General features: G+C 46.9%; 1 protein-coding gene and 1 pseudogene across 1 annotated transcript; both read right to left on the bottom strand.

The window, feature by feature from the left end:
- Positions 1 to 377: 377 nt before the first annotated feature.
- Positions 378 to 2,107, bottom strand: LOC125523952 (BTB/POZ and MATH domain-containing protein 1-like). Its single transcript, XM_048689024.1, has one exon. The coding sequence runs from the start codon at positions 1,650 to 1,652 to the stop codon at positions 540 to 542; it is 1,113 nt and encodes a 370-aa protein (XP_048544981.1). The 5' UTR covers positions 1,653 to 2,107; the 3' UTR covers positions 378 to 539.
- A 6,366-nt stretch (positions 2,108 to 8,473) lies between these two features.
- On the bottom strand, positions 8,474 to 13,297 carry LOC125524223 (annotated as a pseudogene).
- Between the last annotated feature and the right edge of the window lie 9,929 nt (positions 13,298 to 23,226).

The raw sequence follows: 23,226 nt of genomic DNA, 5'->3' as shown, positions 1-23,226 counted from the left end.
AATTGACATGGCAGTTTACTGAGTACAAATGCAAAAAGGTCTACATCACGATGGTTAGAGGAATTATGGTATCCCCAGCCCACCAGGGTTCAAATCTAGGTGCTCGTATTTATTCCTGTATTTATTTTAGAATTTCCGGTGATCCGCATTCAGTGGGAGGAGACGTTCTCGGTGTGCATATATGCATTCATAGGGATGAGTGTATGCACGTATATATGACCGCTTGCGTCTGTAAAATTATAAAATTAAAGTGACAAAATTATAAAATTATAGGGGTGACAAAATTGCTCAGTGTAATTATTCATGGAGTCATCCCAACTCTCGGATCGGAGATGCTAACGGGACAGGAATCAAAGTGGGGGATTAATTATAAAATTCCTTTCCTCGTCCCGGAAGCCACCCCCATTAGTGAATTTGCCAGTTCCTTGATTTTCTTTTTACAATCGACACATAATTATAAAATTATGAAGTCATCTACTAGTGCTCATAGAAAACAGACACCTCCTCCCCCACGCTCTCACAATTTGCACCCAACACAGCTAACTAAGTGCACCACCTCCCAGTGCGAGTTGGCAGCTCCTAGCGGCGACAGCCGTGAGGATCTCAGTCAAAACCGAGGGGCAGGTCGCCTCGAGAAGCTTGCACCCCCCGACCGCCGCCACCGCGAGCATGTCCGCCGGGCTGCCCACCAGGAACTCCATGCACCTGTCCTTGAGCTTCTTGTAACCACGCCGCTCCGCCAGGACCAGATCCGTCGCGACGGTGCCCACGCCAACGCTGGCGCACACCTTCTCCTCGCAGATGACCTTGAGTCGTTCCACACCGTACCGGTCGGCGGCCTCGAGCAGACGCCGCGCCATCGACACCGCCTCCTGGCCATCCTTCCCGGTGTCCGGCCAGCGGCCCATCTTCTCCAGCTGTGGCGGCAGCGCGTCCGTGTAGATGAAGCGGAGCAGGGCCCGGAAGGCGTCCGCGTCCGTGTCCTTTACCTCGTGGGTCTCCTCCATCAGGCTTCCAGCGAACTCGGCCGCGAAGACCGGCGACCGCGCGGCGAGCACGCACCTGTGCGCGCGGAAGGACTCCGAGCCGGCGACGAAGGTGACGTCCGCGCCGCTCTGGCTCCTCAGGAGGTCGCCGAGGTCATGGCCCAGGTCACGGGGATGGATGGCGGTCTCGGCTCCGTCGCCGCCGTACGTGTACGTCTCGCGGGAGAGCACGGCCTTGCACTGCAGGAAGCAGTTGCCGTCGCGGGCGAGGTAGCCCGACGCCTCCAGCGCGGCCCGGGACACGAGCAGGACCTCCTGGGATGTCCCTTGCCGGAACCGAGGGCAATTGGCCGCCACCTCCCGGAAGGGCCTGAGCGTGCGGCTGGGATCGACCAGGCAGAAGGTGAAGGAGGCCGTGACGGCGCCGGCGTCCGGCGAGGGAGTGCGAACGAGGCTGATGCGGAGCTTCACCCAGCTTTTACTGGGGTGGTAGGGGTAGCGGCTGTTGGGGTGGTAGTCGATCTGCCACTCGTAGCCGAGCACGGCGAACCTCCTGGCCGTGATGTAGGCTTGGCTCCGGTCCCCGCTGGCCGTCGTCGCCGGGATCTTGAGCGCCATGCACACCGTCCGCGTGCCGGCGGCATCGGTTGAGCCGGCGACGCTCATTGTCGCGCGTGTCGATCGCACGTGAACGGCGAACCTGTACTTTGGTCTTCTGGGGTCGCGATCGATCTTGCCTCGGGCTGTAAAGGTCGGTCGAGTTGGACCTGCTCTCAGGAGGATCTTGCCTCGGGCTGTAAAGGTCGGTCGATGTTGGGGGACTCGTCGCGTTTTATTTTGCTCCGGTGAACGTACGGGGGTATGCTTATACAGGACCAAAAACTTGTCCTCGGGGTCTTCCCAGGGCCGCAAAAAGGAATGTTAAAAGAAGACCTGCCGGAGATACGACCAGAGCCTCCTTTTTCCTTCTGACGATTGTCTCTCGTTTCTTCGAGTACAATACAATTTTTTTTTGCGGGTATAAGGAGTACAATACAATCAGTAAGAGGAAAATCGCCAAAGGAGACGTTCCCGTCGACGACGAGGCGCCTACGGTGACTTCGTAAATCTCAAGATGATATGCCGGCTCAGTCTCTCGGAGGTGCTCATAGGGATAGGGTGTGCGTGTGTGCGTTCATAGGGATAAGTGTATGCGCGTGTATATGAGCGCTTGTGTTTGTACTGATGCTAAAAAAAATCTTGAATTCAGCACTCCCTCGGTTTTCTTTTTTCCTTGCATATTTTATAGTAAAATTTGTTGGGGGTCAAGCTTATAAATTTTGATCAAATTTATACAAATATCAACATCGAAAATACTGAAGGATATATATTCGCCTTGTCTCATATGGTCCTAGGACCATGGAGGCGCGATGAATCCCATTCCTTGCCAGCAAGAGGGCTCCATTTTTAGGTATTTTTCTGAGTTTAGTTAGGGTTTGTGCCATGATTATGAAGGTGAGGCGGTGGCGGCACCCTGAAGATGGAATAAGGTTCTCCCTGCCCAGCCCCCGTCCTGGTGATGCTTTTAGCGTCGTCAGAGGGCATGTGAAGGTATGTAGGAGTGGATAACAAGCTACTCGACTCGTTAAGCTCGTGTACACGTTAGCCTCGGCACATTAATATTAACGAGTAGAAAACCTTGCTTGGCCCGGTTTGCTTGAAGCTCATTAAACTCGCGAGCGCTCGTTAACAACTTCTTATGTATTACGGTCTATATGATGAGTGTGTAAATGCGGTTTTTAAGAAGGAAGATTGTGACTACAAAAGGAAACACACTAGTTTGTTGCCTCCTATCTAGATTAGATTGAAAAGATGAGCTGCTGTGATACAATTTTTTTGTCACGTAAGATGAAAATATGTGTTGTGTTGTTACTAACGAGCTTAACGAGATACTTGTGAAATTTGGTAGTTCGTTAATCTTAATGAGCTGAAATCGATGATTAGCTCTATTCTCTAAGAGGTGAGTCACGAACTTAACGAGCCGAACTATTGAGCACTCATCAAGATTGTGAGCTAGGACCTCTTGGCTCAGCCCTAGAGGTATGTCACCGGCAGATCTCGTAGGATCCGGTAGGCGTTTGTCTTCTTGGATCAGCTTGGATCTAGTCTCCGTTCCTCTGCGTCTATATATCTGCAGGTTGCATCATTCCGATCAACGCTTCTCTTTTTCGGCAGCGGTTGATATTCTGGTGCGCTGGCCCTATGTGGCCTTAGCACGACGACTTGCCGACTGTCAACTACAGAAATGTTTACCCAGCTCCGATGAGGGACGGGTGATGATGGCGATGCGCCTTCTGCTCGCTCCAGTGCTTCTAGTCGTCGCTAGGTGGTGTATAGACCTGGATGTAACTTTTACTTCTGGTGTTCTTTGTATTACCTTGAGAGTTGATGTATAGATCGTATTTTCATGAAAATAAATAAATATAATACAAAAATTAATTTCATGATGAATCTAATGATATTTGAATTTTTGAATTTATATTGATTTGATATTACTAATGTTGATATGTTTTAATATATAATGTTGGCCAGGCATTAAGGGATCTGATATGATAAATCTTATTTGCGGACCAAAAAGAAACAGAACGAGCACATGCTAAGATTCTCCACTTGTTAATTTTGTTTTCATGGCACATCAAGGATGACATCGTACGGTATAAATGAAAATCACGTGCAAATATTCATTTCTGGACACGGGCTCATCTACACTCAGTGAACAGTAAAAACAAAAAAATAAAGAAAAATTCAAAAAATATAGAATTTTTTTGTCAACCAAGACTCTCGAATGCGTGATGTCCGGGCAAAATTTCAGCGTGTTCAAACATCTGAGCAACTCGTGGCAAAAAAGAGAAAATCGGTTTGAAATAGCGCGTGAACATTAACTGTCTCAATAACCCCAATTTTTTTTTTTGCTCAGAGCTACCCAAATGTTCACACATCATCAAGACATGGATATCACACACTCAAACATCTTTCATGCCAAAAATATCAGTTTTTTTAATTTTTCTAGCTGTTATATATTACTGTTCAAGCAAGGAAGCAAATGAGCTCGGGAGCCGAATTGGTGAGTCATGTGGCACTATTCCCATCGTGTGTTAATTACCCTTGTGACTCATGCTGAATACAAGCCGACTCGAAAAAGGGCACACGGCGCCATTTTCTGTTATTGTGACTGATATGACTTGTGACCAATACGGTACAATTTAGACAGCGTAAGAAGAGTGCCAAAAAATTAGATAAGAAAAATGTTGCTCTGTTTTTCACGGAAAACTAAGCAAAAACCTGAGCAACGCCTAGCTAGACTAGACCTAAAGCATCATAATACATACAACACTCCAGAAGACAACACCCCACAACACACGGCCGGGTACTCGATTGTCTTCGCCGCCGTCACAGTGCACACCAAGAATCATCATATCAATCTGGCATGTAACAAGCATATCTGCGAAACTCAACGACATTGAAGAGGAACGCTATGTCCAATAGAGAAAATATATGCCGCTCCAAAACTCGCTTGACGTACCTTGATTGTGGGGGGTGCTTCTAATGCTCTCACGGACATGTAATGCAAACTGCTATCGACCACCCCTACAAGCCCTGAGTCCGTGTAATCGATTCCAACTCCAAGACGATGCCCCCAAAAGGAAACACGATGCCAAAGCAAAGCCAGAAGCACCATCATCGTTCAATCTAAGAGACCGGATCTTGGGTTTACCCTGTAGCATATTGGGAGAGGGCGTCGGACTACATCATTGATGTCCATGCCAACAGTGCATGTAGGTTCCGGAGTCGAAGATTCCGACCGCAACCGGAGTACAGATTTCGCCAGCAGCCAAACCCGACCAAACGCAATGACTCAGCCAGACCATCCATCCAACCATCCCCATGTCGAGAAAGCACCGCGCCACAACTTGGCCTTACGCAGCACGCATATAGGACACCTCTGTCGCAGGCCCGCAGGTACGTAGATCGGTCACTGCCGCCTGCGGAAACCACGCCTCTGGCAGACCCGGAGCCTCCGCGCGTACCTCCACGCCAAACTTCTCATGAAAGTCATCTCTTGGCTCACATTGGAGACGGCAACAACCGACTGCCCACCTGTTGGGCCATCATGCAAAACCACCAAGCCATCACAGTCCACAAGGCTGCCACCAAGTAGATCCGCTCTGGGAGCACCAACCGCGTGCTTCGCGCTCTCTGCAGGTTCCAGATCCACACTGGGAGTGACGCTTGTGTACCACGGGCATGCGCCGCCTAGGATCAGCCGACACTCACCACATAACGGAAGGCTGTGACCTTTGCGCCCGCACAATGCATATCAGCGACATGCGCCGGCCACGCCATGCCTCTCAGTCACCCAGGGCCACTATGGCTAGATCTGCACCATGCGCATCTGCAGGCGCCAACCACCCTGCCCTGCAGATGCACCTGGCGCGTGCCCCTACGCCAACAATGTGGGAGTGCGCCACCATCTTGGCCCGCTTAGCACCTCGGCCAGCCACTCCACACCGAACGCACACCTCAGCCTGATCGAGCCAGCCCGCGCCGTTCTCCCTTGTGCAAAAGGAATAAACATCCCTGCCACAACTTTGCTCGGTGGCGTACATTAGCGGAGGTGCGGGAAGCAGCAATGGTGGAGCGGTACCCGACAACGTCTAGGGTTTTCACTCCTGGGCTGCCCACGGAGGCAGCACAAGAGTCTTTCTATGCTTTGGTAAAGTTACAGTTATATATAACTCTTTGTTCTAGAATCGCTCGCAGAACCAAAAATATCTGCCACAACGATTAAGATGGAAACGTACATAGTAGATTCCTCTTTCCATTCATCTTTCAAAGTTTGTTCTATTATCATATCCTTTAGAGGATATCCTAGGCGGTAGTGATTATAAGTAATAAGTAATACTAACACACATGCCCGTGCGTTGCGGTGGGAGAATATATATTCGTGAACCTGGAAAAGAAAATGTAGGTTACAAAATTAAACCTCCTCCTTTCCAAGGGCATATAAATATCAACAAATTGAATTTTTAAAGGGTGACAAAAAGATTAAAAACATAATATTATAAAAAGACGAATGTGCAATGTAGTTGACATTAGCAAGGACTAAATTAATAAAGAAAATTGAGTTCAGTAGGATAATGGAATACCTTTCTTCAACCCCTACTTATAATTATCATAATGCTATTGTGCAACATACTACAAACCTAAGTTGCATGTTGCCATTGGCATTGAAAATAGACAACTCTTTGGGACAATACATCTGGATCGGCCATGTATACATTGTACCTAAAGACCATGCCTGTATTATGTTGTCCCATCATCAAAGATCTCTCAAACAATGACAATATTAATTATTACTTAACATGTAGTTCAAATCAAACGCTAAGTGCAATCGTTCCAGTATAGACAAAAAATAGTTCATATACTTTTCATTTCATGGCAATAAAAAATTACACACATAATCCACCCTGCCACATATTGCATAGTTCACTGGTATGTTGGAAAGCAGCAATCATCCCGCCAAAAGTTCAAAATACTAATAACTTATCAAATTAAGATGCAACTCCTCAAGAATACCAATTAACGCCATATGCACACTACCATTCTCCACACAATCTTTTAAGGCCTCTTTTGGTTCATAGGATAGGATTATCATAGGAATAGGAATCTTATAGGAAATGAGATGACATGTATCTCAAATTATATGAGTAGGAATAGGAAACAAGATGTCATTTGGTTGACACCAAAGGAATTTTTTCATTGAGTCTAGGCTCTTTTTTATTTTCCTATGAAATGTGGAGGATATGAACCAATCCTATGCAGAAATAGGAATCCATTCCTTTGAACCAAAGGGCTCTAAAGGAAAAAAAAATCCTATAAGAATCCTATCCTCCAGAATTCCTATGAAATTCCTCTAAACCAAAGGCGGCCTAAAAGTGAAGATATATCAAAGTGATTGGACTGAACGATTCACAGGGTGACATAAAGCATGGGGTGTCTAACTTTCATTATTTAAAGCTATTTAGTTCGCATCGTTTCTCACAGTCTCACTGAACTACAATTGCTTGTTCTTCTGATATACAAATTGGGAAAGCAAAAATAAAAAATTTGATGGATCAACAATACCAACAAATTGGACCTTGCAAGAAAGGCCGCCAGATCTCTTACAAATAAGAGACCACTAACTTGGAAGTCTTTTTCATCACTAAATAACGCTTAGGAATATCCTTCCGTTTCTCTTGTATATGTGCTTGTGTGACCTACACATGCAGTTTACAACCTCAAATATCAGCCCGCTGCATCTGTACACGTTAGTTCTTGTTATTACATGTTTTAGATCCTAATTTGAGTGCATGCAAACAAAAGGTCAATATCTTACAATAGGGCAATTCGATTGTGTAAGTACTGGTAGAGCCGAGTAAGAAAATTGAGTTCAGCCGACAGAGATGTCGCACGCCATGCGTGTAAATCAGCACAGCCGCCACAACTATATCCATGCGACAGGGAGAGGTGGGAGACTATAGGGCTAGCTACCTGATTCGCCGCGGGCGCCCTCGATCCGTCGTCAACGACCTCTATTGACAACTCTCTACTTCACCTCGCTAGCGTAAGTTGCATGTGTATCGCGAGCAGCCATGAGCTCCAATCCGGGGGTTGTGGCAGGCTTCAATACGGATCCAATCCTGCTTCCTGAAATGTTGCGGCACATATGGGGGTCGGGGGAGGTCTACATGCGTACGAAAAACCGTGTTCGTAGGCGGAGAGCCTCCTCGTGTGCTGCTCCTACGCCTCCACCGGATCCACCCCTCTCTCCACCGAACCGATGTTTACTGGAGCACCTTGGGAAGGATGCGAGTGACAAGGAGTTTGACTAAAACTCAGAGTCAGTGTCTCATGAATGAAACAAAAGGAAGCGGCTACACTGAGTTCACGTCTCATGGATGAAAAAAAAACACTGAAGCAACGTAACGAATCGAATCAAACCAAAAATATATTCTTCCTCAGTTTTGCTAAGACTAGCCATAATAGGTAGTAACATAGAGTAGTAACATGCACATGTTACTACTTCCTCCATTTCAAATTACTCGTCGTGGTTTTAATTCAAATTTAAACTAAAATCACGACGAGTAATTTGGAACGGAGGGAGTGCCTCTATAGTGAGGAGTAACATATGTGTGGTAATCTTGTCTTGATATGTGTGATGTTACTCATACTAGAAGTAACTAGCTATGTTACCACATGCCTCTTTTTCATTTATTGCTTGCCACATCATCTATTTTATTTAGATATGTATGATGTTACTATCTATATTACTCCTACTGTGGATAGTATAAAGCACATCTAGATGTGGCATTAGAATTACACATCTAAGTCCTATATATGTCATTGATCTTACGTGAAGATTCGTAAGGATATTTCGTTTTTCCTTATTTTTTTTTCCTTTTTATGCTTGTTTAAGTCAGTTAGATATGTGCAATAACTAGGACACGTCTAGACATACCATGTCTTTCTTTATTAATAGGTATAAATATATAGAAGTATATAAACAAGTTAATTACAACAATTGATTGTAGCAACTCAAATTAAATGAAATATATAGTACTGTTTAGATATTCAAAGCTTAGCTAGCGGTTTAGCACCTATTCTTCCATCAGTAGCACTTTAGCAGCTAGGACAGTGAAATGAATCCTCTCATTACACAACATAGAAAACCAGATCCCTAACGTTCTTGAACAATTTGCACCTCATAATGTTGAATATCGTTTACCTCCTCCCAAGCCCTAGCAGCTGGCAGCTCCTAGCTGCGACCACTACTAGGGAAAACCTTACCAATAGCGCTGGTTTTTGAGCTACCAGTAGCCCGGGCGCCAGCGCTACTGCTACGGCGCTACAGCTATTTTTTAGCAGTAGCGCTTGTTTAGGCCAGCGCTACTGGTAAGTTCAGATACTAGTAGCGCGGCACTGAAAAGCGCTACTGGTAAATGAGCGCTGCTGGTAATATTTTGGCCCGCATCACTGCTAAAATTTATGTTTTTTTTCGCATTTTGGCGCTGTATATGTTTAAACAGATATATCTTTTATACAATAACAACTCATCATGAACTAGTCTGTTTAAATAGCATATTCATTACCACTTGTCATCACCACCAAACAATGTTTCGTCAATGAGACATCATATAACAAGTTGGTCACTAGTCATAATCACAACTCCTCCTTCTCATTATCAACGCTAACACATTGTAGCACATAATAACACATTCTAGCTATGACCTACTCCTCTCATAGGACGTACTCTACCCTCTCTTAGGTAAAATATCATAAAACAAGATAGACATTGACTCTCCATTAAAGAAAATTGACTCTCCATAATAAAGAACGGAGATCATCCTGTCTCCAAGTCTTGGCCTACGCACAATGTTGCTTCCAAGTAGCTCTCTACGATGGTCGAAACATTTTTTGAAATCATTTATTATCATGGCTTCCTCGCTTTTAGAAATCCGGTATGGATATGAGTGATGTGGATATTGCGGCTGACCTGGCCGTGGTGGCCGTAAGCTCATAACATCAACGCGACCTCTCGGCAACATCAGATGAGGCACACAATCCATCGGGATTTTCTGTTCAAAAACATAGTAATAACTTTGTAGTTAGCAATGTAGTTTAGTTTTAGAAGAATTTATGCAAAAGATGCACGGATGTCGTAATAGTAGAAAATCTTACCATGCTATCCCCATTGATGTTACCGTAGTTCAATGTGTGCACTAGTGGCACGTATTGACCATAATGTGGAGGAGTTTGATAATAGCTATTGTAATTCTCAAGATCAGTCAAAAATGCGATAAGACCATCTTTCTCCTTATTAGTTAATTGTGCTTCATCATTGTAGTAGTAGGTTCTGTCTACCATTTTCCGTATATTTTTTGAAGAATAAAAATAAGCTGTCAAATATTTTGAAATAAACAATATAAATTACTTAATAAATATGTTTAAGAAACTCACACAGCGGTAGAACTGGAAGCGTGTCAAAAAGGACCAAAATGGTCATATTCTTTTCGTCGATGTCAGGATCACCAAGATCGAAGGTGAGAAGCATACCCTCATGAAAATCATATGCCTTGCAAAGGGCTTCCCAATTCAGGCAACCAAAATTGGATGAGTTCACAGAATTGTATAGATTTACAGCAAAATCATAACCATGATGAGTCCTTAGTTGAATTATCTTCTCCATGCTTTCATGATCTTCAAACCCATCTTCTCCAAGATATAGCGCCTTGCATGACATGGGATAAGCTAGTCGAATTGTAAAAGACGGAAATTGCACATTGAAGAAGCAGAGAAGTCATGCAAAAATAACAAAAAATACTTGTCATCGTTGCGTACCGTTTCAACATCGAAGGTCTCTTGGAGCTTGATGCTCAAGAGCCGACCTTCTACCAGGTGAGGCCTGTCGCACAGACCACGCTCATCTTCGCAGTACTCGCACATAGCGAATTCCCTTTCGTCGTCAGACATTTACTAATAGGTAATTAATAATCCATCATCGAATACATATATAGTTGTTTGTAGCAAAGATCATCATATAACAACTAGAACACCTAAAATTTGTAGTTTGTAGTAGTTTGTAGCAAAGATCATCATCGAACCTAGTTTGTAGCAAAGATCATCATATAATATCATTAATACATCTCGAATAGTAGCTCCTCTACGTTCAGTGGGCCGCGGTGGACACCTAAAGAGAAGGAACCATCACAGGATCATAGCTCCGGTGAGATCCCCAAAGAATCTGCCAGGTATTGGAGAACCTGCCGTTCGCCAACACAACCATGTAGCGCTGGACATGCGTGTTCTCCTCCGTGACACGGTGCTGTACCACCTGCGCGGGGGACTCAAGCCTCTGCACCGATGCAGGCCCACTTGACCGCCACGAAAGAAGTTTCGGGTCGACGGCGGGTTGGCTCCTCACTAAGCTGCGCTCACCAGAAGGTAGCACAACCCAGTACCAGCCCGGCGGAGCCCAGTCCCGGACATGGCCCCTCGGCTCAAGCAGGAGTCCTCCGCCGAGTCGACGACGAGGATGCGGGATAGGCATCGTCGACGTCGAGAACAAAATGCTTAATTATGAAAATAAAATTAATAAACACTTAGCAAAATTCGGCATGACCTTTTCTAAAAGCAGGACATATCAAGCGCCTGAAATTTGCCAGAACGTAAACGAATCGTCATTTCTGGCAAAACATAGGCCACTCGGAAAAATATGACATGTCCACTACAAAATTGCATATAACAGGAAAAATTGCTTTAACTAAAAAAAATAAACAACAATTGCTTTAACTAAAAAAATACCTAGAATTATGCTAACTACACCTAAAACAACTAAAACACCTAAAATTCTGTTAACTACACCTAAAACAACTAGAACACCTAAAACTCTTTTAAATACACTTAAAACACCTAAATTCTATTAACTACACCTAATTAAAAACTTAGCTAAATTTTTGTCCTAACTTTAAAACCTAGCTAAATTTAAAAACCTAGGGTTCATACATAATCTGTCCTAGCTAGGGTTCGATCATAACCTACATTATTCTAAGAACCTACATTTTTTCAACTATATAGGATTCAAAATAATTACTCTCTAAAAACTATAACTAGGGAGGGAGGGAGGGAGGGAGGGAGGAGGGAGGAGGGAGGAGTACCTCCCGGTGGAGGAGGGCCGGCGCGGGGGAGGGCGGCCGATGGGGGAAGAGGGGCCCGCGCGGGGAGGGCGGCCGGAGTAGGACGCGGGAGCGGTGGCCGAATCGGGGGACGATTGAGGGATTCGACCTGTGAGTGTGTGCGTGTGAGTGTGAGTGAGTGAGCTAGAGGGGAGAGGGGCGCACGGGCCGGTGCGGAAGGAAGCAGAGGTGGGCTTAGCGGTAGCGCCGGGGAGGAGGCCCAGCGCTATTGCTAAAACTGCAACAGGGGCGAGAGCGTGGCTCATCAACAGTAGCGCTGGCTGGGAAATCCCGTGCTACTGCTAACGTGCGCTTGTAGCGCTGGTGTTGTCCGGTGCTACTGCTAATAGCAGTAGCGTGGAGTCTCTAACCAACGCTACTGCTAAATGTCTAGCTATAAACATTTTCCTAGTAATGAACAGCGGTGACAGTCTGGGTCAAAACCGAGGGGCAGCTCGCCTCCAGAAGCTTGAAACCCCCGGCCGCTGCTACCGCGTGCAGGTCCGCCGGGCTGGCCACCAGGAACTCAATGCACCTAGCCTTGAGCTTCCTATACCGGCGCCGCTCCGCAAGGACAAGGTCCGCCGCGACCCTACCCACGCCGACGCTCACGCACGCGTTCTTCTCGCAGATGACCTTGAGCCGCTCCACGCCATACCGGTCGGCGGCGTCGAGCAGGCGACGCGCCATGGACACCGCCTCCTGGTCCTCCTTCCAGGTCCCCAGCCAGCAGTCCATGTGCTCCAGCTGGGGCGGCAGCGTGTCCGTGTAGATGAAAATCAGCAACGCCCGGAAGGTGTCCGCGTCCATGTCTTTGATCCTATGCGTCCTGTCCGTCAAGCTTCCGGCGAGCTCCGCCCCGAAGACCGGCGACCGAGCGGTCAGCAGCAACCTGTGCGCGCGGAAGGACGCGGCGCCGACGATGAAGGTAACGTCTGCGCCGTTCTGGCTCCTGAGCAGGTCGCCCAGGTCCTGGCCTAGGTCCCGACGATGAAGGTGATGTCCGCGCCGTTCTGGCTCCGCAGGAGGTCGCCGAGGTCCTGGCCCAGGTCGCGGGGAGGGAGGCCGGTTCTTTCCGCAGCCGGAGAGCTCCATCTTGCACTGCACGAAGCAGTTGCCGTCGCGGCCGAGGTGGCCCGACGCCTCCAGCACGGCCCGGGACACGAGCAGAACCTCCTTGGAGTCCCCCTGCCTGAACCTAGGGCACACGGCCACCACCTCCGGCATCGGCCTGACCTCCCGTCTGGGATCCACCAGGCAGAAGGTGAAGGACGCCGTGATGGTACCGGCGACCGGGGAGGGAGTGCGGGCGAGGCTGACGCGGAGCTTCACGTAGCGTTCGACGTGGTTGGGATGGTGGCCGTCCGGGTCGTAGTCGATCTGCCACTCGTAGCCCAGCACGGTGAAGCTTCTCGCCGGGATGTAGTCCTCGTTGCCGTCCCCGCGGGCCCTCGCCACGGTCGGGTGGCGCTCTGTGTCGTCGATCTTGAGCGCCAGGCACACGGTCCGCGTGGGCTGCGCCTCGTCATTGATGCCGCTCGCGAGCACGGCTGCCATCAGTGGCAATGTACGTACGTGTTTTGAGGGTCTCGCTGTACACAAAAGGCAAGTGTTTACAAAAAGACAATTAGTTTTAAAAAATATAGTACATTTATATTAGATAGGACATTACTTCCATGTAATGTTAGGTAGTATAGTAATTATGAGTTAATTGCATGGCTAGTGCTGACATTGGTAGATATGATAGTAATAAGTAAGCGCTTAATATATTGGGTGCATAACATTAGAGCAATCCAGGACGTTGGATTAACATTGTTTGATGGACGAGATTGGTTGGATATCTGCTCCTTTGGCTCTCTTAGTAATAGAGCATATACAATGAATGTGAGAGGAATTATTCATGCTAATACATATCATATGGCTACTGATGTAATGGGGCGATTTACATGTGTTCGAAGATAATTAGATAGCGGTAATTACATGACAATAGATTAGTAGTAATAATAATAATTACGAACACAATAATTGTCTATTACTACCACCGTTTCTATGATGCAACAGATTTCTCATTCACCGCATCGTTCCAACGACCTTTGTTGATTCGATTTTAAAGCTAAACTTGGTTAGCATAGTAATATTTGAATGGTAATATTTAAGGGACAATAAATCGCTCCATTTATATTAATATATAGATATAAATGTAAATTTATCATAGTGCTCACCCGCATTTTCTTTATCATAGTGCTATATCCCGCTTTTAAAAGCTTCCATCACATGCCAATCTATATTCCCATGTTAGACTTTTCGTAATCAAGTCTGTAAATGTTAGTCCCCCAGAAGAATCCAGAGGCCAGAGGCAACAATAAGTCGGTAACAACTTGATCCATAGGAAGAAACAAATCACGTCTCTCGGCTTCATGACAAGGAGCATACAAAGTGCTCAGGGAAAAAGCTATATTTACGTTCGGAGTTTATGCTGAGTGTGATGTGAAATTTATGGACCATGATAGTTTGACAGCTGACCTTAGATTCATCTCAAGCAACCTAAATCCCATCCGAGGATCCAACGGACAGCATAACACTGAAAGAACAATCTGGCAGTAGGGGTGGATTAACGAGCTGCTCAGCTCTTTAAGGTTCGACGCATTAAGCCTGTTTTGTTAAGCCTCAGCTCGTTAACTTAATGAGCAAAAAAATTGTTCGGTTTTGTTCATTTAAAGCTCGTTAAGCTCGTGAGTGCTCGCGAGCGCTCAGTAGTACACTGCAATGTGGCCTATGAAATGAGTATGTGGGTGTAATTTTTATGAAGGATGGTGACTACATGAGGAGGTGTGCTAATTGCTACCTACAATGGGTTGGGCCTGGGATGGGTCGATTAGATTGAATAGATGAGTTGAGGTGCCATGAAATATTGTCACATAAGATAAGAATTGCTTAAGAAGGTGCATATGTGCACGTGAAACTTGTTAGCTCGTCCGTTAGGCTTATTAAGTAAATCAAGCTGAAATCGATGATTGACTCTGTTCATTAAGAAGCAAGATACACGCTTAATGAGTTTAGCTAGTACTGTATTTTCGTTAGAGCAGTTCAATATCTCCCAAGGGCATAGAAAAGACAGCATGAGTCCATGCAAAAAAAAAAGACAGCATATGAGGGAGAAAAAGACAGCTTAAATAGTGATATGCATGCATGCACTAACTAAAATACGCTGGAGCATTTCATTAATGAAACAGAGCATATAAAGATGCATATCATGCAGCAGGTATACGAATCTCTTTAGGAGGAGAGGACACACCTTAGACTTGCACTAAAAGTAGATGATTCTAGAACTGAAGAATAACCGAAACAGACAGGATATGAGAGAGACATAGGCCGAACCTAAAGCATCTGATCGTCTACTTTAGCTCACGGGTTGTGGCGTGCTCGTTTCTTGTTGGGTGCCTGTTGCTGACAAACCTTCTTTTTAGAGGATAATACGCACGAACAATTGCACAATTCTATAGGAGAGTGGAATTTCTACCATGCAGGGGACATCCCGTGTATGCGTGCACATTTTTTATTTTTTATTCCATGGGGCCATTGATATCATTTATAGTGTTCTCTCTATCCCCTAACATGTGTTATTGTCTAGTCATTAAGTTTCATTCAAACAAATACTCCCTCCGTCCCACAATATAAGAACGTTTTTGACACTACACTAGAGTCAAAAACGTTCTTATATTATGGAACGGAGGGAGTAGATGCCTGATATATTTTGAAATAAAAATTAGCTTTACTTTCTGTTTACACAAATGTGTTTTTCCAGGCAAAATCTTGAAAACAAGACCAATATTGAATATGTTTTTTGAAATTGAATTTGCTGACAACTAAATCTCAGGCTTCAAACTTGTTTCATCGAAATTTGTTAATTCCATGGGAAAAGTTCAATAATGTTCCTGGTGACGTGGCCTTTGAAACAAAAACATTCTCAATATATTTTGACAAGATTTGATATTTTAGTCAGCAAACATGATAAACATTATGAAACTACAGCCCCAAAAAAGATTATAAACATTATGCAACCATCAACTGACATGTTTTATTGTGAGTGACTGGTTGGTATGACCACATTGATGGAATACGATAGATGGATTGAGCAATAATAATAAAGTATGCATGCATAAAGGTGAATCTCCAACAAAATCAACGGCCAGGCACATGCACGGGATATCCCGTGCATGGTAGATATGCTTTTCTCAATTCTATAGTGGTAGGTAATAGTAATACAGTCAACTAGGGCATGACATCGATGGTTCTCGGGATCTCGACCGGTCCTGGCGGCGGCAGCTTCTGGACGGTCACCCGGAGCACGCCGTCACGGCACACCGCCGACACCCTCCCTAGGTCCGCATCCTGCGGGAGCCAGAACCAGAAGCACTCCTTAGGCGTGTCTTTGAGGCGATCGTTCCGAAGGTACCTGACGCAGGGCTCCTCCTCCAGGCGCTTCCCGGTGACTTGCAGGACGCGGTCCGGCACAAGCTTTACCTTGAGATCGCGAGCGCGGAGGCCTGGCACGTCCATCACGTACTCGTTGGCGCCCGACTGCTCCTTGATGTCCACGGGAGCTGCAGCGTCGTCCTTGCCCGCGCCGTAGGAAGTCCTCGAGATGGAGCGGCTGTGTGCGGATAAGAGAAGACGCCGCGTCGGTGGGGGAATCTGTGCCGTGTTTGCCACGGCTCGTGGAACCGCGCCGGCGGTGGGGCGGAGAAGGGAGCCGGCGCCGCGGAGGAACATACCAGGGTTTCGGTGCATCCTGTCTCTTGAGAGCTCAGCGCCGAATAGCCAGGCCGGCCCATTTATCCCTGGTTCGCTCCCAGAAACCAATGCTACAACTATACTAAAAAAAAGCCCTAGTTCCCGTAAAAAAAAAGCCCTAGTTCTAAAAAAACTAAAAAAATCCCTAAAAAACAAGTACTAAAAAAAGGTTAGTGAATTTCAAAAAAAAAATCGCTGTTTGTTCGCTCCTGTAAATTAAATTAAAAATAATTATTTCAAGCCAAATTCATCGCATATTTGAAAAAAGCACACCGTCTACTTGCAGTAAAAAAATGTTGTATTAAAATATTGATTATTGCTTATTCTAAAAATAGTCACTCTGTATTTGACACCTTTATCTTCCAATGTTCATCGTGTATTGAAAATTATTGATATATTTTCATGACTGAAAACCGTACGTCGTTTTTGGGATAGTGGAGTGTTAAATCAGTTTTTGAAGGATTTTGAGGGAAACACGCTTTAGACGAACCTCTGATGTAGCTCGACTTGTCCAAGGTAATGTATGACGCGGGGACACCTGTTACGGATAACTTTTTTTTTTAGAAAAATGACTATAAACTGGGGTTTTTTGACTTTGCAAAGCTCGGTTTTGTATATAAAGGATTTTGTTAACTAATCCAAACAACATATTAGGTTGTTACAAAATCAAGTTTAAGGAGAACCGATTCTCTATAAACTTGCTATCCAAGCAATCCCTACAAAAATAGTCCAATGCATACATATACTCCTTTACGAACATTTAATAATGTTGGGACCCACATGTCATAGAGTCTGCAAAATAATATTTATATTGTGAATTTTCCGTACGATGCCTAAATCGCTGTACGCTGTGGTATAATTATGGTGGGATGATAGGATATAGCATGCCCCGGAGGTCGCGCAGCTAAACCAAGTCAAGCAGACGACCTGCCCTCCTTCTGAAGGTTAACAACGTTGAAATGGTCTTGATTTCAAATGGTCCGTTGTAGAGCGTGTATTATGAACTGAACAAAATTAAATGTTGAATAGAACTGGCTGGTTCTCCACATAGTTTGTATGGGGTCTCTCCATTCATGACTACTTATTTGCTTCAGACTCGGTCACATATAGACAACTCCATCAACAGTGACCATTTCATCAACTGATAGATGCCGTGATTTGACCGAACAGGAAGGCGCGCACAGACGGACTTGACCTCTCAGGCGTCGCCGCAGTTTCAATGCGGACGCTTCATCCCGAGGAAACAACTCCAGAGGAGAAACATTTTTTTCATTAAAAACAACATCATTAAAAACGGAAATGAGTGCGAAACGAGTGCATCATTAAAAACAACGGAAAATAACCTGCAAAGGAGAAACATATATGTGAGACATCGCCTTTTGGCCTACATACTTGTTGCGCTGCATGGTTTGCCAAACACCATCCTCAGTGAGAAGTTTGAACAACCATTTACTAAGTAAGGCCTCATTCTTGACATGAAGATCATGAATACCAAGGCCACCATGTTCTTTGGGCCCACAAACCACGCTTTATTTGGCCAGCCCATATTTTTTTTCACCATCTCCTTGCCAAAATAATCTGGACCTAAAATAGTCCAGTCTTTGCAAGAACCCTTTTGGGAGCTGGAAGAACGAAAGCATATAGAGAACCATATTTTTTAGGACATCGTTTATTAAAATCAGTTGTCCTCCAATTGAGAGCAACTTGCGTTTCCACCTGCTCAAACGTTTCTCTAGCCGCTCCTCTACATGCTTCCACTCCGCAATCAGTAAGTTTGCCTGATCATGCGGAACCCCGAGCTCTCAGCTGAAGAATAATCAAAGCAATTAATTTTCCTAAGGGTGATTCCCTTCATGCTAGTAACCACTGCTAACAACATATGGTATTCAATCACTCAGAGCATCCACAAACAAACCTCTCAAACCCGCTTCATATGCCCGGGCGGGCCGTCCGTCACTGTACGGTCATGATTTTTTGACACAGACGGGCCCCTCAAACGGCCCTCAAATGCCCGGACTGACCAGCACCCCCCACATTATGTCCAAATATGGGGCTGATATGGGGCGCCCGGGCATGCCCGCCACGCCGGCCTGACGGCGTGGCCCCACACGGAAACGCCCGGAAACCCGGCGGTCTGACGGATGCCACGTCCGTCGCCGTGGTGTGAACGCTGCGTGGCGCTGCTCCGGCTCGCCACCAAGGCCATAGCCGGCTATTTAAGTCGGCCGACACCACCAGCCCTAGCACATCCGCCTCTTCCCTCCCTCCGCCGCCACTCAAGCCTAGCTGAGGGAGTCCTGGATTAGGGGGTCTCCGGACAGCCGGACTATCTCCATTGGCCGGACTGTTAGACTATGAAGATACAAGATTGAAGACTTCGTCTCGTGTCCGGATGGGAGTCTACTTGGCGTGGAAGGCAAACTAGGCGATACGGATATGGATATCTCCTCCTTTGTAACCGACCTTGTGTAACCCTAACCCTCTCCGGTGTCTATATAAACCAAAGGGTTTTAGTCCGTAGGACAACAACCATAACATACAATCATACCATAGGCTAGCTTCTAGGGTTTAGCCTCTCTGATCTCGTGGTAGATCTACTCTTGTACTACCCATATCATCAATATTAATCAAGCAGGACGTAGGGTTTTACCTCCATAAAGAGGGCCCGAACCTGGGTAAAACATCGTGTCCCCTGCCTCCTGTTACCATCCGTCCTAGACGCACAGTTCGGGACCCCCTACCCGAGATCCGCCGGTTTTGACACCGACATTGGTGCTTTCATTGAGAGTTCCTCTGTGTCGTCGCCGTTAGGCTTGATGGCTCCTACTATCATCGGTAGCGTTGCGGTCCAGGGTGAGACTTTTCTCCCCGGACAGATCTTCGTATTCGGCAGCTTTGCACTGCGGGCTAATTTGCTTGGCCATCTGGAGTAGATTGAAAGCTACGCCCCTGGACATCAGGTCAGATTTGGAAGTTTGAACTACACGGCCGACATCCGCGGAGACTTGATCTTCGACGGATTCGAGCCACAGCCGGGCGCGCCGCACTGTCGCGATGGGTATGACCTAGCTCTGCCGCCGAACAGTACCCCAGAGGCCGTGCCCGCATCAGCTCCGACCCTTAGTTCAGAGCCAACTGCGCCAATCGAGTATGGGTGGTTAGACACCGCCTCAGGGGCTGCAGTCTCAACGGCGATCGAGCCGAACACCAGCATAATCCTTTGCGCAGCCCGTGACTCCAAGGTGCCAGACTCTTTTTCTGACTCCGAATCGCCCGCGCCCCTGCCAATCGAATTCGATTGGGCGCCGATCATGGAATTCAGCGCCGCGGATATCTTTCAGCACTCGCCCTTCGGCGACATTCTGAATTTACTAAGGTCTCTCTCTTTGTCAGGAGAGCCCTGGCCGGATTATGGCCAACATGATTGGGATGCGGACGACGAAGAAATTCGACGCCCACCCATCACCCACTTTGTAGCCATTGTTGATGATTTAACCGACATGCTCGACTTCGACTCCGAAGACATCGACGGTATGGACGACGATGTAGGAGATGAACATGAACCAGCACCTATAGGGCACTGGAAAGCCACCTTGTCATATGACATATACATGGTGGATACACCCAAAGAAGGCAATGGCGACGGGATAGCGGAGGATGACCCCTCCAAGAAGCAACCCAAACGCCGACGTCAGCGGCGCCGCTCTAAGTCCTGCCAAAGCAAAAGTGGTGATACCGGCACAGGAGATAATAACACTCCGGATAGTGCCAAAGACAACAACAATCCCCTCCAGCAAGATTTAGAGCAGGAGGATGAAGGAGCCAGCTCTCCTGAGAGAGAAGCAGACGGAGAGGAGGAGGGTGATCACATGCCCCCCTCCGAAGACGAGGCAAGCCTCGGCGACGATGAATTCACCGTACCAGAGGATCCCGTCGAACAAGAGCGCTTCAAGCGCCAGCTTATGTCCACGACAAATAGCCTGAAGAAAAAGCAGCAGCAGCTTCAAGCTGATCAAGATCTGCTAGCTGAAAAATAGACTGAAGTCCTCGCAGCCGAGGAATATAAACTCGAGCGCCCCTCCAAGAGTTACCCAAGGCTCGGGTTACTACCCCGACTGGAGGAAGAAGCGTATGATACGGCTGATCGGCCACCTCATGGCCGCGATAGAGAGGCATTCCAGCCAAAAGCTCAGCCTCCACCCCAACGCCATTCAAATAAAAAGGCATGGGGAGATACGCCAGACCTGCGAGACATATTGGAGGACAAGGCAAAGCATTCAAGAACGATCTACGGATCACGAGGGCGCACCACTCTGCGAGACGACAAACGTCACGCCGGATACAGTAAAAGAAAATCCGGCCGGGCCGAACACACCGGGCAAGACCCATTCGAGCTGCGTCGTGATATAGCCCAATACAGAGGCGCCGCACACCCCTTATGCTTCACTGACGAAGTAATGGAACATCAATTCCTAGAAGGTTTAAAACCTGTAAATATTGAATCATACGACGGCACAACAGATCCCGCAGTATGGATTAAGGACTTCCTCCTCCACATCCACATGGCCCGCGGCGATGACTTACACGCAATCAAATACCTCCCACTAAAGCTCAAAGGACCATCGCGGCATTGGCTTAACAGCTTGCCAGCGGACTCCATTAGCTGTTGGGAAGATCTGGAAGCCGCATTCCTCGACAACTTTCAGGGCACTTATGTGCGACCACCAGACGCCAATGACTTGAGCCACATAATTCAGTAGCCAGAAAAGTCAGCTAGGCAATTCTGGACTCGGTTCCTTACAAAAAAAATCAAATCGTCGACTGTCCGGATGCGGAGGCCTTAGCGGCTTTCAAGCACAACATCCGAGACGAGTGGCTAGCCCGGCACCTTGGTCAGGAAAAGCCGAAATCTATGGCAGCTCTCACGACGCTCATGACCCGCTTTTGTGCGGGAGAAGACAGCTGGCTGGCTCGCAGTAATAACATATCAAAGAACCATGGTACCTCAGATACCAAGGACGGTAATAACAGGTCACGTCGCAACAGGCATAAGCGCCGCATTAACAGCAAAAATACTGAGGATACGACAGTCAATGCCGGATTCAAAGGATCTAAACCCGGTCAACGGAAAAAGCCATTCAAACAAAGTACGCCGGGTCCGTCCAGCTTGGACCGTATACTCAATCGCTCGTGTCAAATACACGGCACCCCAGACAAGCCAGCCAATCACACCAACAGGGATTGTTGGGTGTTCAAGCAGGCCGACAAGTTAATTGCCGAAAACAAGGACAAGGGGCCGCATAGCGTTGACGAGGAGGAGCCCCGGCAGCCGCACACTGGAGGACAGAAGAGGTTTCCCCCGCAAGTGCGGACGATGAACATGATATACGCAACCCACATCCCCAAGAGGGAGCGGAAGCGTGCGCTCAGGGACGTATATGCGTTGGAGCCAGTCGCCCCAAAATTCAACCCTTGGTCCTCCTGTCCGATCACCTTCGATCGCAGGGACCACCCCACTAGTATCCGTCATGGCGGATTTGCCGCACTGGTCCTAGACCCAATCATCAACGGATTTCACCTCACTCGAGTCCTTATGGATGGTGGCAGCAGCCTGAACCTGCTTTATCAGGACACAGTGCGCAAAATGGGTATAGACCCTTCAAGGATCAAACCCACAAAAACTACCTTTAAGGGCATCATTCCAGGTGTAGAGGCCCATTGCACAGGCTCAATTACACTGGAAGTGGTCTTCGGATCCCCGGATAACTTCCGAAGCGAAGAGTTAATCTTCGATATAGTCCTGTTCCGCAGTGGTTATCACGCGCTGCTCGGGCGAACCGCATTTGCTAGATTCAATGCGGTACTGCATTATGCATACCTCAAGCTCAAGATGCCAGGACCTTGCGGATTCATTACAGTCAATGGAAACACAGAGCGCTCTCTCCGAACAGAGGAGCACACCGCGGCCCTCGCAGCAGAAGTGCAAAGCAGCCTTTCAAGGCAATCAACCAGTTCGGCGCTTCAAAGCCCGGACACCTTCAAGCGCGCTCGGGGCAATCGGCAAATAGACCGCCTGGCGCGATCTGAGCTCGCGTAGCAATACGGCGGCCACCCCAATCCCAGCCCAACGGCGATATTCATGTCGCGCGTACATAATTACGCATTAAAAATACCATGGGCACAGGTGGGGAGGGGGGCACAACTGCGGCACGCCCCAAAACGCGGCCTAAACCGCACTAAGGGCTTCCCGTTTGGTTATTTTTCTTTTCCTTTTTCTTTCAGGACCTTAATCTCTGGAAACACTGTCCGGCAACACTATTGCCGAACACATGATGCAGCAACCAAGAAGGCAGACAGCTACGTTATACCACGGAATTCCTAGGTTGATTACAGTAACGAGTGAAATATTCAATTTAATATCATTCCTCAGCTTGCCCTTGGAAGGGACATAGTCCTACTCTTTGCTTATCGCACTATCTGTATCACTCTGCTTTAACGCAATTTTTTAATAAACAATGCATGACATTACGACTATTATTGCATTCTTGTTTTATATATATATGTGTGTGTGTGTGTGTGTGTGTGTGTGTGTGTGTTCATTAATGACACCTTGCAACCGTACACCTTGGTACGACTAATACACCAGGGGCTTATGTACCTCACAATACGGTGTGAAAAGTCCGAACACTTTC

This window comes from Triticum urartu, chromosome 7, assembly GCF_003073215.2.
Source record: "Triticum urartu cultivar G1812 chromosome 7, Tu2.1, whole genome shotgun sequence".
NCBI classification, from domain to species: Eukaryota; Viridiplantae; Streptophyta; class Magnoliopsida; order Poales; family Poaceae; genus Triticum; species Triticum urartu.
This window is presented reverse-complemented; position numbering and strand designations above follow the sequence as displayed.